General features: G+C 40.4%; 1 protein-coding gene across 1 annotated transcript in view; it reads right to left on the bottom strand.

The window, feature by feature from the left end:
- LOC139449470 (glutamate receptor-like) overlaps nucleotides 1–17,773 on the bottom strand; it is a 113,934-nt gene that overhangs the window by 38,396 nt on the left and 57,765 nt on the right. Inside the window, exons 6-7 of the mRNA XM_071230887.1 lie at nucleotides 16,113–16,274; nucleotides 13,575–13,778 (exon numbers count right to left, since the gene is read on the bottom strand). Coding sequence (XP_071086988.1) covers nucleotides 13,575–13,778; nucleotides 16,113–16,274 — 366 coding nt within the window. The remainder of the gene's footprint in view (nucleotides 1–13,574; nucleotides 13,779–16,112; nucleotides 16,275–17,773) is intronic.

Here is a 17,773-nt window from a genome sequence, read left to right as displayed (position 1 = left end):
TTAATTGCGTGCACTGAATGTCTTCTTTGTGTTATGCATATGAATTTTTATGCCAGAGAATAATCAGTCTGGATTATCCGCTGAAACAGATTCCAATGGGCGTAAACGGTAAAATAGCGGTGGAAATCAGTGACGATATCAAGTGTTCGCCAAAGGGGTACGGTAAGCCTACCGGTAGAAACCACCACTCGCACAATTTGTGTAAAATGTAGAACTGGAACGTGAGGTGCTTGAATCGTTGACTCGCCCCACCAAAGACTGGGTTCGTTTTCTACATGGGTAAACTCTTTGCAGTATATTCCCGTTGAAGCGATATGGCTGGCGTACTATTCCGAACGTAGTGGAACAAGACTACTCTTGTTTGGCTTCGCCATGATAAGTCTAACAATAATGTCCACATAACTCGACATGTAAAGGAAGCTATGGTACAGCATGGGAAGCCAGTTCGTAGCACCACCACCGTGATATGACTTGAACAAATCTAAACTGTTAAAATACAAATAACTAACTGTCAAGAATACTTCGATGTGCTGTTACTTTCGAAGAAAAAACTCGTCCTTTCGTATCTGCTATTAATCCCTGATCCTCAAAAACACATGCAACAAAAGATTTGTCCAGGGCCTATTTATAAAAACCTCATACGCCTTGATGCAATAAGGAATTCTACTGTTGGTATACAGATGGCACTTGTGACACTCATGTGTACATTGCCATGTTTCACGTTCTGGATATGGATGGTATGTGTCAGGGTTGTTGACCATATCTTTTACAATATGTTTACTGCCTGAGTCTGAAATACAGCAGATGTCGGCAAAGACATCTCCGTGTTGTCTGAATCAGATAAGCCTGGTGTGTGGTTTCATTTAGACTGAGAGGATAGAATGAATCAATGCCACTTCGTGTTGTACAGACAATCAGAACCACGTGGGTTGTTGTCCATCATATGTGTCGATTCAAGATGCATCTCGACTACATTGAACTTAGTTGGTTGTCGTCCATCATATGTGTCGATTCAAGTACATCTCGACTACATTGAACTTAGTTGGTTGTTGTCCATCATATGTGTCGATTCAAGTGCATCTCGACTACATTGAACTTAGTTGGTTGTTGTCCATCATATGTGTCGATTCAAGTGCATCTCGACTACATTGAACTTAGTTGGTTGTTGTCCATCATATGTGTCGATTCAAGTGCATCTCGACTACATTGAACTTAGTTGGTTGTTGTTCGTCATATGTGTCGATTCAAGTACATCTCGACTACATTGAACTTAGTTGGTTGTTGTCCATCATATGTGTCGATTCAAGTGCATCTCGACTACATTGAACTTAGTTGGTTGTTGTCCATCATATGTGTCGCTTCAAGTGCATCTCGACTACATTGAACTTAGTTGGTTGTTGTCCATCATATGTGTCGATTCAAGTGCATCCCGACTACATTGAACTTAGTTGGTTGTTGTCCATCATATGTGTCGATTCAAGTGCATCTCGACTACATTGAACTTAGTTGGTTGTTGTTCGTCATATGTGTCGATTCAAGTACATCTCGACTACATTGAACTTAGTTGGTTGTTGTTCGTCATATGTGTCGATTCAAGTGCATCTCGACTACATTGAACTTAGTTGGTTGTTGTCCATCATATGTGTCGATTCAAGTACATCTCAACTACATTGAACTTAGTTGGTTGTTGTCCATGATATGTGTCGATTCAAGTGCATCTCGACTACATTGAACTTAGTTGGTTGTTGTCCATCATATGTGTCGATTCAAGTACATCTCGACTACATTGAACTTAGTTGGTTGTTGTTCGTCATATGTGTCGCTTCTTGTGCGTCTCAACTACATTGAACTATCTGGGTTGGTGTTATCATATGTTTCTCAACTAGATTGAACTATCTGGGTTGGTGTTGATAATATGTGTCGATTCAAGTACATCTCGACTACATTGAACTTAGTTGGTTGTTGTTCGTCATATGTGTCGCTTCTTGTGCGTCTCAACTACATTGAACTATCTGGGTTGGTGTTATCATATGTGTCTCAACAAGATTGAACTATCTGGGTTGGTGTTGATAATATGTGTCGATTCAAGTACATCTCGACTACATTGAACTTAGTTGGTTGTTGTTCGTCATATGTGTCGCTTCTTGTGCGTCTCAACTACATTGAACTATCTGGGTTGGTGTTATCATATGTGTCTCAACTACATTGAACTATCTGGGTTGGTGTTGATCATATGTGTCTCAACTAGGTTGAACTATCTGGGTTGGTGTTGATTATATGTGTCTCCACTAGATTGAACTATCTAGGTTGGTGTTGATCATATGTGTCTCAACTAGGTTGAACTATCTGGGTTGGTGTTGATTATATGTGTCTCAACTAGGTTGAACTATCTGGGTTGGTGTTGATTATATGTGTCTCCACTAGATTGAACTATCTGGGTTGGTGTTGATGATATGTGTCTCAACTAGGTTGAACTATCTGGGTTGGTGTTGATTATATGTGTCTCAACTAGGTTGAACTATCTGGGTTCGTGTTGATTATATGTGTCTCCACTAGGTTGAACTATCTGGGTTGGTGTTGATGATATGTGTCTCCACTAGATTGAACTATCTGGGTTGGTGTTGATTATATGTGTTTCAACTAGGTTGAACTATCTGGGTTGGTGTTGATCATATGTGTCTCAACTAGGTTGAACTATCTGGGTTGGTGTTGATTATATGTGTCTCAACTAGGTTGAACTATCTGGGTTGGTGTTGATGATATGTGTCTCCACTAGGTTGAACTATCTGGGTTGGTGTTGATGATATGTGTCTCAACTAGGTTGAACTATCTGGGTTGGTGTTGATTATATGTGTTTCAACTAGGTTGAACTATCTGGGTTGGTGTTGATCATATGTGTCTCAACTAGGTTGAACTATCTGGGTTGGTGTTGATTATATGTGTCTCAACTAGGTTGAACTATCTGGGTTGGTGTTGATGATATGTGTCTCAACTAGGTTGAACTATCTGGGTTGGTGTTAATCATATGTGTCTCAACTAGGTTGAACTATCTGGGTTGGTGTTGATGATATGTGTCTCAACTAGGTTGAACTATCTGGGTTGGTGTTGATGATATGTGTCTCATCTAGATTGAACTATCTGGGTTTGTGTTGATCAGATGTGTCTAAACTAGATTGCACTAATTTGGTTGTTGTTCATCGTATGTGTCGCTTCTTATGCATCAGACTATATTCTCATCTACATTCAACTAACTTGGTTGGTGGCGATGATATGTGTCGATTCAAGTGCATCTCAACTATATTGAACTGACTGGGTTGTTGTTCATCATATGTATCGCTTCTAGTGCATCTCACCTAAATTGAACTTACTTGGTTAATTTTGTATCATATTTATCGTTTCTTATTCATCTGTGTCTTGCAATTCAAAATGATGTTCAACATTTACATATCAAACCAATAAACCAGTTCATTATGTAGCCAGAAAATAAGTAGAGTACATGGCTAGAAAATAACATGACCCGAAAACGTCGAAGATATCAAAATAAAAACGTAAAAGTGATTTCGTGTTTAAACCACAACATAAACGAACACCATCTGGGAATAAGACGTCGAAAATACAAAGTAAACAAAAAAAAACACCTGGTAATTAATGGAATCATTTTCGACGTTTAGTTTGCTACATAGACGCCATTTCCACACTGAAGCAAAAGCAGCCAGATTATTTCCTTCAGCTTACACCTGCCCGTCTTGTAACATTGGGCCACAACCTAATTCTTCGTCAGGATGAACAGGCTCTGCGCGACGAGACACGCGCTGGTACGACGAATTTCCCAGAGGAAATTATGTGGTGCAAACGGGGCAAATTATTTCCCTGAGACCAAAGTCCATCTGTCACCACTCCAGTCTAGGCTCAATGGTCACGATAACTGACCATGCAGTGAAGCTATTATTTTTCGAGAACAAATTCCTGTACGAAGGCGAGTGAAAGGGATAGCGTCTTTACAGTTCTGGTGTATATTTGGGCCAAACTTCGCCAGTTTTATAGCAATAACGTTTTACATCACCCTAACGTGAGATGTGGTTGTAACGAAATTAGATACATCGTACGAGCATGGTGTATACATATATGGCGGTGTGGTCGTATTTCCTCTGATGGCTGTTCACCGACTACAGAGAACATCATTACGACACACAGTGGATTCAGTTAATGACTTCCCAGCGGGTCACATTGCTGGAACAAGGCTGATCCAATTACTCTGGGGCAGTTCTGTCACCTGATCGAAGACACTGAACAATTAAATAATACATAGAGAAGATACTTTTGTTCAACACTCTGAACTATGTGTAAACGTGATGCCATAAAACAGCCTATTAACCTACATTCAAATACGTCATGTGAAAATATAGAACACGGTTATGACGGATAATCGGATATAAGGAATGATCAAATATAATGAAAAGTCGTAAATAATGAATGAGAATTAAGGAATCGGGAAAAAACGATCCTAAAGAAATATATAAATATAAAACGTAATGAAACGATTTCGATAAAAGTTATACCGAATAATAATGAAGGGTTCTCTATTCATATCGAGAGAACATCGACACTGTTGTACCCGTAGTTGACTGTATCAAAAATTGTGTAACCTAAATAGACTACATGCCGTGAATGCATTTTGTTATCCGGCTCACCAAAGTGTTTTTATTCCGATACAACTGAATTCGGAATCCCATTTCTTCCCCATCAACTTTGCATATTAGTATAGGTAGAGCTTGTTGATGTTGGTAAATAATATTTTGTATCATGATACAATTAAAAATATACAAACTTGTTAATCTAAACGTTTTCTTCGTGTTGTAAATGTGCAGCAACGAAAACTATTCTGGGTGAAACTGGACGTCATTGTGTGATTATATATAGGCAAATAAGGGTAATACAGTACTGGATTAAGCGTTTGCGTATGAATGCAAGTCGATACCCCTTCCAAACTTATGTTATGCTTAAAGTCTTAGATGAGAATGGAAAAGTCAATTGGGCATTTTATGTAAGACAAATAAAACTTAATAGCGGTTTTACGTATGTGTGGTTATTCGAAGATGTTGGTGACAAGAACATGTTTTTGTCTGCATTTAGAAGACCCCTAAGAGATATCTATTTCCAATCAAGGTACCACAGTTAGGAGTCTTTTTGCTGATATACAATCTCTTCTGCAACGTGAATTATATATAACTGTACTCTAAGACAAACGATTAGTTAGAGCAATGTGTAAAGTTTGAATATCTCTTCACAACTTTCCAGTCAACATTATCCGTAAATGGTCATTGTTAAATATACCCCATAAACATGTAAATATATGTGAAGAATGTGACCTTCATTTTGAAAAGGATAAATACCATGTCTTTTTGTGTATGTAAGAAATATATTCACATGAGAAATAGTATTTTTTACCTCATTACAGAAGTATTAAAAAGGTAATAGTACGTTTGCATATTTATTTAACACATGTGATATTAACGTACTACGCTCGATAACTTCGCATATTTGTAAATTATTTAAAATGAGATCTTCAAAGATGTAACTCTCTGGATATGTGACCTAAAATATAATTTATCTCACAACTGTACTATGGGCCATATGGCATGAATTTACGAAATAAACTTGATCGATTGTAATACAAACAACGAAATCCTTTCCGTAGTGAGATGTATTTGCTCAACGCAGAATCCTTTTGTACCATTCCGACTGCTTCATAAGCATGTGTTCATGAATCACAATTAATCAGTGATGACATCAGGTGTTCATGACAAGACGACAGCATCCTGCCCCACCGGTGCAGCCGTCACAAATATAAAACGTCAATGTGAAAGAAAAATCAAGTTAAATTATCTGCAGAAACAGAATCCACAGGGCATAAATGGGCAAATAGCGGTGAAAATGATATGATTTGGTCACTGAAAATCAGAGATGACACGAAAAGGATAATAAAATTCCACCCTATCACAAATTTTGCATAAAAGATAAGTGACTGTTCCTGTCAGACACATGCAGAGGTAAGTCAAGTGTTCACCCAAACAAACACGGGGACATATGGTCCAGTCAAGATGTGAGTGAGTGAGTGAGTGAGTTGGGTTTAACGCCGCTTTTAACATTATTCTATTGATGTGGGAGGAAATATAATCGGGGCGAACCGGGATTTGAACCCACTATCATAGGTTTCTGGCGCGTCCGAAGGGGCGCAACTCTGCACAGCTAATCGCGGCGCCTTAGACGACTGGGCCACCCGTGCATGATATGGTGGGGTACATGAATAATGGTGTAATACCTAGAGATTACTACACGAGTGTCTGTCAGATTTGAAGCAACGACTTGTAAGATAAACGGTACCTGACAGGCACGAGTGAAGTAATCTGTTTCTCACACATCCTAAAACTGCACCTTGTAGCATCGAATCGATGCATTTTGTCTATTCTCATGATCGCAGTGGCGCATTAATACATAACACAACGAATAGGACTTACTGCTTACTACTCATATATAGTGTGACCCTACACAGAAAAGATTTCCGCCATATATGTGGATTACCAAGGCAATGATGATGATTATGCAAACTAGATAATGTCAAAGAACATGTATTGACCCGCTGGATGATGTGTTAATAATTTTCACCTCAAAGAAATTACGAAATATATACAACACTACCGGTGACCGACTTTTACAAAATGGCGTGTTCACTGTCAGCAGAACGCGGAATTTTCAGGGGAGGATTTTCGGTGATTGAGGGATCGTATATACATGAATGTAAGTAACCAGAAACAATCTGACAATATGCGTTCTGTTATTTTTTTTTATGTTTTCCCATGTAACTCATTACCGTCGTCATTGTGCCTGATTTTGCGTCAGTTATGGCGTCACACAGAATGGAAACCTTTACGATTACCTGATTATTGTAATGTGTATATTTTTAATTCCATAATTCGTGCTCTTCCTTTGAATTTTCAATATGAAAACACGTGATGTCATGAGCTAATGAATGCAACAATTAGAGGAATGGATATCTCAAATTTGGAGAAGATGCTTCACAGTGTAAAATAGGAATCTTGCTTTGTTTACATTTCAAACACGTATAGTTTTCAGAGCACAGCGTTCATTTCCCCTCCTAATCTATTTCGCTTGATTTCATCGAGATAATATATTGGAGACAAAGATCGTTTTTCACTTGATTCTAAAATGTATGAGGAATTCAGGGATGTGTGTATCGCGGCTGAATTAAAAGAAAATTCGTGATCTTATAATTAGAGGCGTCTTATAACCGGCATACGTGAAACGTGATTTTGTAAACACTATCCAATATGGCGTTCGTGTTTGCGCATTTTGCAAAACATTCTAAACGATTCTAGGCTTATCGGCGACGTTTCAGAATTATCATTGGTGATTTGATGAGAAACCCGTGGTCACTAATATGCTAGTTTTGAAATTCATTTCTGCGAGTAGATATCAGATTTTAGTTTCTAAACATACGGTAAATACTAGTAACGCCGTGAATGGTGACCGATGTACCGAATTTTCTGAGGTCATTTTCAATGACTTTAATTTGCCTAAAATGTCAGTTGACAGGGAATTTCCCACAGAATCCAAAAATGTAAAGTGTATTAGTGTGCGTGGTGTAATTTTATTGGACTCCTGAGTTGGAGGTACATTATATTTGTCCCTGTGGCATCCAGGGGTTTATGCTCTAAAAGTATATGTTCAACATAAACGAAGGTGAATATTCGACTGAAGTACGAGTAACTTATCAATGATTTACGATAAGGAAAGTAGTCCGTCATAATCTGGCCTCAGGTCATGACCATGGAGTGGCTGATCATTGGCCTGGAATTCGATCTCACACATATGTTTGATACCAGTTATCTCAGATGGCTTTCTCACCCACAGATGTGTAAGAAACCACTTGTATCGGTTGTGAGGCTATGTGTTGGTAAGGATAAGACATATGGATGAACAACTTCTTCATGACAATTAGGAGCGACGTTGTATGTGTATGTTTGGGGATTATTGTTAAGGGCGAGGGGTATGTGTGTTTTGGATGATTGTTGGGAATGAAGAGGTATGTTTGTTGGGGGTGATTGTTGGGAGTGAGGGGTATGTTTGTTGAGGGTGATTGTTGGGAGTGAGGGCCATGTGTGTTTGGATTGATTGCTGGGAGTGAGGGACATGTGTGCTGGGGGTGATTGTTTGGAAGTACGGGGCATGTGTGTTTGGGGTGACTGTAGTGAGTGAGGGAGATGTGTGTTTGGGCTGACTGTGGTGAGTGTGTGACATGTGTGTTTGGGGTGACTGTGGTGAGTGAGGGACATGTGTGTTTGGGGTGACTGTGGTGAGTGAAGGCATGTGTGTTTGGATTGACTGTGGTGAGTGAGGGACATCTGTGTTTGGATTGACTGTGGTGAGTGTATGACATGTGTGTTTGGGGTGACTGTGGTGAGTGTATGACATGTGTGTTTGGGGTGACTGTGGTGAGTGAGGGGCATGTGTGTTTGGGGTGACTGTGGTGAGTGAGGGACATGTGTGTTTGGATTGACTGTGGTGAGTGAGGGACATGTGTGTTTGGATTGACTGTGGTGAGTGATGGGTATGTGTGTTGGGGGTGATTGTTTGGAAGTACGGGGCATGTGTGTTTGGGCTGACTGTGGTGAGTGTGTGACATGTGTGTTTGGGGTGACTGTGGTGAGTGAGGGACATGTGTGTTTGGGATGACTGTGGTGAGTGAGGGACATGTGTGTTTGGATTGACTGTGGTGAGTGATGGGTATGTGTGTTGGGGGTGATTGTTTGGAAGTACGGGGCATGTGTGTTTGGGGTGACTGTGGTGAGTGAGGGACATGTGTGCTGGAGGTGATTGTTTGGAAGTACGGGGCATGTGTGTTTGGGGTGACTGTGGTGAGTGAGGGACATGTGTGTTTGGATTGACTGTGGTGAGTGATGGGTATGTGTGTTGGGGGTGATTGTTTGGAAGTACGGGGCATGTGTGTTTGGGCTGACTGTGGTGAGTGTGTGACATGTGTGTTTGGGGTGACTGTGGTGAGTGAGGGACATGTGTGTTTGGGGTGACTGTGGTGAGTGTATGACATGTGTGTTTGGGGTGACTGTGGTGAGTGTATGACATGTGTGTTTGGGGTGACTGTGGTGAGTGAGGGACATGTGTGTTTGGGATGACTGTGGTGAGTGAGGGACATGTGTGTTTGGATTGACTGTGGTGAGTGAGGGGTATGTGTGTTGGGGGTGATTGTTTGGAAGTACGGGGCATGTGTGTTTGGGGTGACTGTGGTGAGTGAGGGGCATGTGTGTTTGGGATGACTGTGGTCAGTGAGTGGAATATTTGCTGTGGTGATTGTTAGGTGTCTGAGCTTTTCTTGTTGGGAGTGGTTATTGGAATGTAGTGTTTACGACATGTGTGAGTTGAAGGATAAGTGCGTCGGGGGTGCGTCTTTGAAGGGAAGGATGATTTTGGTTTCGAGTGGCTGCTACCGTAATGAGCAGAAAACCAATTGATGAAGACCTAGCATTGCTCATTAGAGGCCTGTATCCACCGTTTAACATTTTCAAATGAAGCAAACAGTTTATCATTTTCTTCTACTGCTCTTGATGTTCTGTTTAACGCACGAAAATCCTGCTGTCGATATATACACGCATTAAAGATTTTACTATGATCGGAACTTGCAAAAGAGCCTAATATCACTGGATATATGCATCATGAGGTTTTAAGGGCAATGGATTGAAATGAAATAAGCCCTTTGTTGGTTGCCTGCATTTAAGGTCATGAAAAAATAAAAGTGCACTTCACAGCAACAAAGTGACATTTAGGTAGCAGTTTAGATTTCTTTGGAGAACTGTTTCTTAAATGTCATAGTCCCGTAATGTGTTTTTTTCCCATTCTGTTGAGAAAGCTTGTGAGTCTCAGTAGAGGGTTTCCAGTTGATGTGCCTCTCTTGTTAATTTAATTGAGGCTAATGGCTTATACGGAAATGTTGATACATATTTTATTTCGTTGTACTCTTACATGTTTAAGATACCATTTACAGGCATGTACAGAATAGAGCTTTATCAAAAACATCAGCGAGACAAGCAACATGTGCATACATTGCAGTTTACGTAAACTGACGGACAAAAGAAAGTATACACTTGAAAATTACAAAAGTTGAAACGGACGCCAAACACTGCCAAATTATTTAGCTAAACCTCGTTATCTCGTAGTCCAAAAAATGCCGTCGGGCCCATTATTGAAGATCAGAACATCGTTTCTCTGAGATTGAAGCGTTTCGGTTTATGAGACACAGACACTGGGTGAGTGAGTATATATATAGATATATAGATAGATAGATAGATAGATAGATAGATACATAGATAGACTGGGTGAGTGAGTATCAATCATCGTTGCTCATGGCACTATTCTAGCAATACCACGTCTGGAGACACCAGAACGAACTTCACACATTGTACTCATGTGGGGAATCTAACCCGGACCAAGAGCAGGGAGCATTGTATGATCAAGAAAATATCTTCACCATGTGTTATGAACCACCATCGATTAGTGATACCAGGTGTTCGGGGAAAGGTTTCACTGTAGTTGCGTGATTTGTAGGTAGGTTTGTGCAAACGAAATTTCAAGTGTCTGAAATATGCAATTTCTCCGAATTAACACATACTCTGTAACATTTGAATTTAAGAATTTGAATACAAAAATATTCAAGAAATCTTGTGTCAATGTTATGTTATAATCAACCTGCATATCTTATTTCTACACGTGACCCCCTCCGTGGTCTAGTGGTAGACCTTCCGGAGAGCGGAAGGTCCGAGGTTCGAACCCCGGCCGCGTCATACCAAAATATGGTACTTGTTTAGATGTTACTCGTTGTCGGCATTAGGACTGGTCGGCTCGGAATCAGTATAATGTGTCTGAGTGGGGTATTTTTATTAAAACCGCGGCATGGTATCTCAGTCGTCTAGCACTATAAATCGGCATTAGTCCGAAACAGTACAAGCAACCACATACACACACACGTGCATGCACGTCGCTATATAAGTGAACTAATCTTGAGCGCGACGTCATAACCTCATTTCACCTCACCTCACCAACTTCTACGCCTTCTATTGATTAACAAAGTAGCGTGATCAGCAACTATCATTCAGTGAACAATGAACACCATACACCCTGACCTCATACTGTATGGAAGTTCTGGGGTCACCATTTCCCCACTTCTGTTAATGACTGTGTAAACCGTCAATACCATTCACGGCGAATCGTGTTTGGGAAACGTGATGGAGATGTGCATATAACATATCAATAATCATATTGTACATCTCTGCTTACTCCACGTCTAGTCTTTACTGTCAGTTTTATAATGTCTGTATCATGTCTGACAATGACTCAACGAATCCCTTTACGTAACCACGTCATCATCGGACCAGCGTGATCCAAACTGCTATATTCGATGTTAAATGGTGTTACCAAATGAATGCTGTCAGACAATGTAAGCGTTAATTGCAGAATATTTTCTTCAAAGTACAAGACCTGATTAATCCTGTTCAGACGAGTCAAATGGAGCTAAGTATAGAGGCAGTGTGTTCGCTGGAGTTTATTTCAAAGAAACTAGAAACCCCAGGAAATTGGTTTTGCTGAATATTTCATTGGATCGGATTTACACAGAAATGAGCTTGGAAGTGTGGACACTGGAGCCAATCCCGACTGCGAGGCCCCCTTAAACAATCGACTTGTCTCGATGGTTTGACCAATTTGAACTAAGCGCTATATTTATAATGTAACAACCCATGGTGGCAGCTGTATGTCGCTGACAGCTGTAGGCGTCAACTTACGCCCGGATGAGCGCCGTCTTAACACTATAACATGCGCCACACTGCACGCCAATCTCGTTCGTGAGGGTGAAATGGTCAAGAGGTCAGTTATACTTATATCTTTTGAAACACACATTTGCGGTCAGGACAAACGTATTGTAGTGAGTTGGGTTCGTTCACCGTCCTATTGAACTGGCCATGGTGTTATATTTCTTAAGAAACCTACTACAGGGCACATATAATTTTGTCTTCCGGAACTGTTATTTACATTGTCAGCTCTGATTAGTTTAATAAAATGAACGTTACACCCCGTCATACGTTAATACTTTAACGCCTGTTCGACTGAAACGATGTACAACAGATAACGTATTGTCAGTGGATTGTTCATAATACGTTATTACAACTTATTTTGACTGCCTCCGTGGTCTAGTGGGAAGAGATTCCGCAAGAGAGCGGAAGATCCGGGGTTCGATCCTCGACCGCAACATACGTAAAAGATGGTACTTGTTGTTACCCTGGCGCTCGGCATTAACACAAAGGGCTAAAACAAAGAGTGGTCGGCTCGGAGTCAGTATACTGAGTCTGAGCAGGGTATCAATGTTGAACTGCGGCATGGTATCTGGTATTACTACACTCCCGGCACGTAGCTATATAAGTAAATTTATTTTAAGCTACATGCCATTTCAGCTCGCTCATCATTTCAGCTTGGAGACTTCACAGGCTCTTCGGGGATGTAAAAACAAACGCCTGTCATATTAGTTGGATTTTATCAGTGCCAGAAATGTAGGAATGAAAAATGACAAATGACAAAAAGTATGTCTGACAATCTTGTAAAAGATTATGCTGCACGGATATGTATGTTTCACACCAGTCACTTCAAAAGGCATTTCTCCTCTTTTTCCCTGACAGTTATATGACGGGAAACATATTTTTGATCACGGATGCATAGAAGTTATATTGTTTTGTGAACAAGATACAACTGAAACAAATATACATACATACACATACAAATGTACATAGCATACGTTCGAACGTAAAACCGTACAAATGGGCACTTTATTATTTATATGCCTTTGTTTAACATACACCTGTGTGCATCTGTGCCCAGTGAAGACACTTACAACCTCTTAACTCGAAATCACCTGGACCATCGAAAACTATCGATCTATTCGTAGCTTGATTAACAGGACCGCCGACATACCGCCGACATACCGCGGGTTATTCGCGTATTATTTGCAAATTACTCGCGGAATATCCGCGGAGTATTCGCAACGTTACTGCGGGTCACGACAACAAACTTTTGCGTTGTAGTATAACCATTTAATCCTGTACTTGTTCACGTGTATGGTAATTTGCCTTTGCATGAGAGGTACCGAAAAAATTTATATACCTATGTGGGGAATTGAGTCTTGGTTTACAGTGCGACGAGCTAACGCCTTACTGACTCGGCTTTCCCATCGCCCCGACATCATACACTACTTGCCATACATACTAAATCGTGGGGATTCTGGGGTAGAATCACCAGTTTCATACGCGTGTCGTACGAATGGATCGAGTGCCCTTGACTTGGTTGTATGTTATCGTACCCCGACATCGATTGTTGCTCACAATATCAATCACGAATTGTGTCTGCTCCAGACTCGATTATCTACAGCTTATTGCTGGAATATTAGAGTGTGGGATCAAACAATGTATATTAAAACAGAATCAAAGTGTAACACTCACCCGTTGAAGAGAGTCGTATATATCACTCCCGTGCATCCATGGAATCACAGGTCTTTCGTCACATGGTATTCCCCTGGTTTTGTTGTAATTGTACACTGTACGTCTCCTGAACGTAAAATTAAACACATCCGTGTTCCGTCGAATCATATCCCGGAGAGCCTGATACAATGCTTCCACTACATCGACAGACAGTGCTGCATCTACCTGTGGAGAACATTGTCATTTTGACTAAATTTATATTGAATCATTACATGGACCGGTATTACAAAATAATCAGTAATGAAGAAGTGTTACACTTCAACGTGAGTGGGTTGAGTGATGTTCAACCACGGCTAAATATAAGAAGAAAGTCCAAATGGGAGCAAGGCGTTTATGTTTGTTTCGACTTTGGTGAAACCCATGAACATGATCAACACTGACAGACCAAGTACATTGTATGGAAGCGAATGTGGGATTCGAACAGACGAATGTACTAGCCACAACTCTGACCTTTCATCTTCTCTGACCCTCTTTATATAAATAGTCAGCTTTATCACCTTTTCCTGGTTTAATTTCTAGGTGAGATGTTTAATTTCAAGACAAACTAGTGATATAAATGATTTATGTTTCTAGAATTGGAAAATAAAGTCAAGGCATATTGAACGGAATTGGGGATGTTTTTCACCGTTTTTCTTCTGTTGTCGTTAATCATATCCAAGATGACTTCATGACTCCAGGCAATGCATAGCTCAATGTCTTCTCATGAGTTGAAATATTTATCATTAAGAGAGATGGAACAATGCATTTCCAGCTATTTACCAATGGCACATAACCTGTTTTCTTCAACAAGAAGAGAAAACACAGGCACGTTCTTAGTTCACGAATAACCTTTCTTGGGGCCGGTTTCACAAAGCGATCGCAGCTATACGACTCCCCTAATACTTTAACATAGACTTACGACTTACTACGATCGATAAAGGTAATGAATTTTCAGACATATATACACGTACAACTTATCCTACATCATAATTTGTTGCCTTCTATATGTGGTGGGCACAGGGGACACAGTCGATTAAGGAGCCGCAAGTTGCTGTGCAGTGGTACGACCCATGGTACAAAAACGCTGTATATGATCGTGGATTCGAATTACGGTTCACCCTGATTGTTTCCCCGTGCTCGTTGGTTTCACCAAAGTGGTAAACGTCTAAAAGTTAGTATTGAGTGTATTATGAAGCATCATTTCATATGAAGAAATGGAAACGCATCAGATGACAACATGGTGTCCACCGTCTCACATAACAGACAATATTTCCTTCACGAGAGCTCATATTGCTGATTTCATCTATTCAATCTCTGTTGATAGATCTGATACGTCCAGCATACAAATCACGTTCTAAAAGGGCATAAGTAATAAGAAGCGTGGCTGATCTCCCGTCTGTAGCCCGATAAATCATCACGATTGTGTTTATACGTATGCTTGTCCACATCAACATTCGTCATAAGGTGTTTCTAGGTTTGCCAGCACCACACTCGTGATCGTGTTTTTATATCACACACCTTCATAACTTCAGGTTTTCCTCACCTATTAAGCTGGCATGCCATGATGTAATTGAGTGAGTGAGTGAGTTGGGTTTAACGCCGCTTTTAAAATTATTCAAGTTATATCACGGCGTGTCAGCTTTATGTGGGAGGAAAGCCCGAAGTGATGCAGGTTTCAGAAGTTTACCACTTCGGTGAAACCCACGAGCACGGATATGGTGCTCACAAACCTAGAAACATAATCGGGGCGAACCGGGATTCGAACTCACGATCATAGGTTCCTGGCGTGCAACTCTTCACAGCGAATCGCGGCGCCTTAGACGACTGGGCCACCCGTGCCCCCATGATGTAATTGAAATACTGACCAAAGCAGCGTCAAAAACTAAACTCACACTCACTCATACTACATAAATCTAATTCACATTTTAAAACCCAATTTTGTCGGATAAGTACCTTAAGATACACAAATCTCGACATTGGTGTCAATTATTTACTATGGAAACAAACTGAAGCCGGATTTTGATAAAATAACATATTCGAAATACACATGTAGATTCAGTTTATCTATTTTAACGGAATATGTTTCAATAAGTCTACCTACGATGATTTATAAAACAATTACTACACGACCCTTGATGTCTTGACGACATTACGTTTTTATAAGGAAACATATTAAGTATCAAATTCAAAGTCGAAACGTTGTTGCATATGTCAACAAACCTATAACATGTTACCTATATATATTATTTCCAGTTAATTCGTACCACGTAAATGTTTTGAAAGGGTTCTCATTTGTAAATAGTAAATATATATATATTTCTTTTACTAATGACCAATGACTTAATTTCGCAACAATATCACCGAAGAAGAAAGCAAGGTCCTTTGGGATTTGAACTCGGACAGAATAACTGTCGAATGCACATCCACTTCTCAACACCAACCGCTCTCAAGGAGCCAGGAAAAAGAATTACCAAGGAGCAACAGGGCTATTTGTCATTCACTTAATCTTGTGCAAAGTACCTGAACAAAATCCTTCCCTGCCCCCGGCCATACTGTTGAAGACAGGTTTCTCCATCCTCCGAGAAAGCTTTTGACAGTCCTTGAGTTGTGGTTAACTAGCTGGAATCCGGTAATGTTGACACCCCCGTGACGAAATCGTGTGAGATTGAAATTGAGAATATCCTGAAAAATAACGGGGAATGATTTTATAAAGGACAAATGATAGGTTGTCGGTCCTCCATTGGCAAGATGCAAATCTCTTAAGAGGATTTTCAGGGTTTTCATGTTATTGTAATGTTGATAGCATGTTATCAAAATGTCCCAAACGCTTCAAGACACAAGCCGTAATGAATTACTGGAATCGGTATTACTAATATCAATATTTTCAGAACAAATGGCATTCTTTTTCCTATGAATATGACTATATGAACTCTCTGGACGAACCGTTATTATGCTTTCAGAAAGGCTTGTCACAGAGACTCCATCATTTAAGTACACACCAGGCCGATGAAACAGTGATACAGAGGTATTGTGTGGTTCAAGTGGTGAAACTATGAAACTGAGTTGGGGTTTAGCAGCTTTCAACGTTATTTTATATGTACTATCTTAGTTGTGTCTGTAGCACGTGGAATAGCTTCCCGAATATATTAATGTGTCGTCGATATAAGAGGAGGATTAATAGGTGAGGTGCATTATATAGCGACGTTCATGCACGTGTGTGTGTGTGTGTGTGTGTGTGTGTGTGTGTGTGTGTGTGTGTGTGTGTGTGTGCACTCGTCCGGACTAAATCCGATTTTATAGTGCTCACCCACTGAGATAACATCAACACGCCACACAGTACACTGTCTCGTAATGCCGAGCGCCAGGCAGGCTAACAACAAGTAACATTTGTAAAGGTATTTTGGTATGCCGCGGCATGGGATCGAACCAACGACTTTCCTCTCCCCGGACAGACGCTCTATCCACGGAGGGGGTCATAATAGTAATAATAATAATAATAATAATAATAATAATGATAATAATAAAGGGCCTGATGACGCCTCTTCGTGGTGGGCCTATGTGGGGAGGATTTATTCCCCTGAACCAAACGTACATCACCCAGTTTGGGCTAACCCCCGAAACTTTCCGCAGCCCAGTAAGTCTCCCTCAGGTATATATCCCAACCAAACTGGAGATGGAAACTGCCCCAGAGGCAGGCACAGGATCTTCCCATGAATATCCTGGACGTAACAACTGAAGTCCCGACTTACTGAGTGTGCGAAAACAACAGGGTGACCACAAACACAACGAGTAAATGGCAAATTGTGGAAGCAGCATTGGGACAACGCTTACATGCCTGACAGAACAAAACATCCGTGACTAGCTCCAGCGACTAAAATTATACATGCGCCGTGAACTGTCAACACTCGTAAGGCGTCTTTGCATGAACCCTCAGTTCCAGTAGAAGCAGACCCGAAATTGTAAATGAAAGTTTATTCCCCTAAGATTACCAGACTGTTCATCCACACACGGGCTCACAAAATCGCCTTGAAGATTTTGAGTTTTCTCCTGATTCCGACCCCTCTTCTGTCAATGATGTTTCTGATAATCCGTTGTATATTTTGTTTATGTCATTCTATAATCAAAACCGTGATTTACCGATTGAGAAACGGTAAATTAAACAATTAAACCAATCATTTCCA

Source organism: Haliotis cracherodii, unplaced genomic scaffold, assembly GCF_022045235.1.
Source record: "Haliotis cracherodii isolate W230 unplaced genomic scaffold, xgHalCrac1.p SCAF_8, whole genome shotgun sequence".
Taxonomy (NCBI): domain Eukaryota; kingdom Metazoa; phylum Mollusca; class Gastropoda; order Lepetellida; family Haliotidae; genus Haliotis; species Haliotis cracherodii.
Note: the sequence above shows the minus strand (reverse complement) of the source record. Positions and strands in the feature narration are given on the sequence as shown.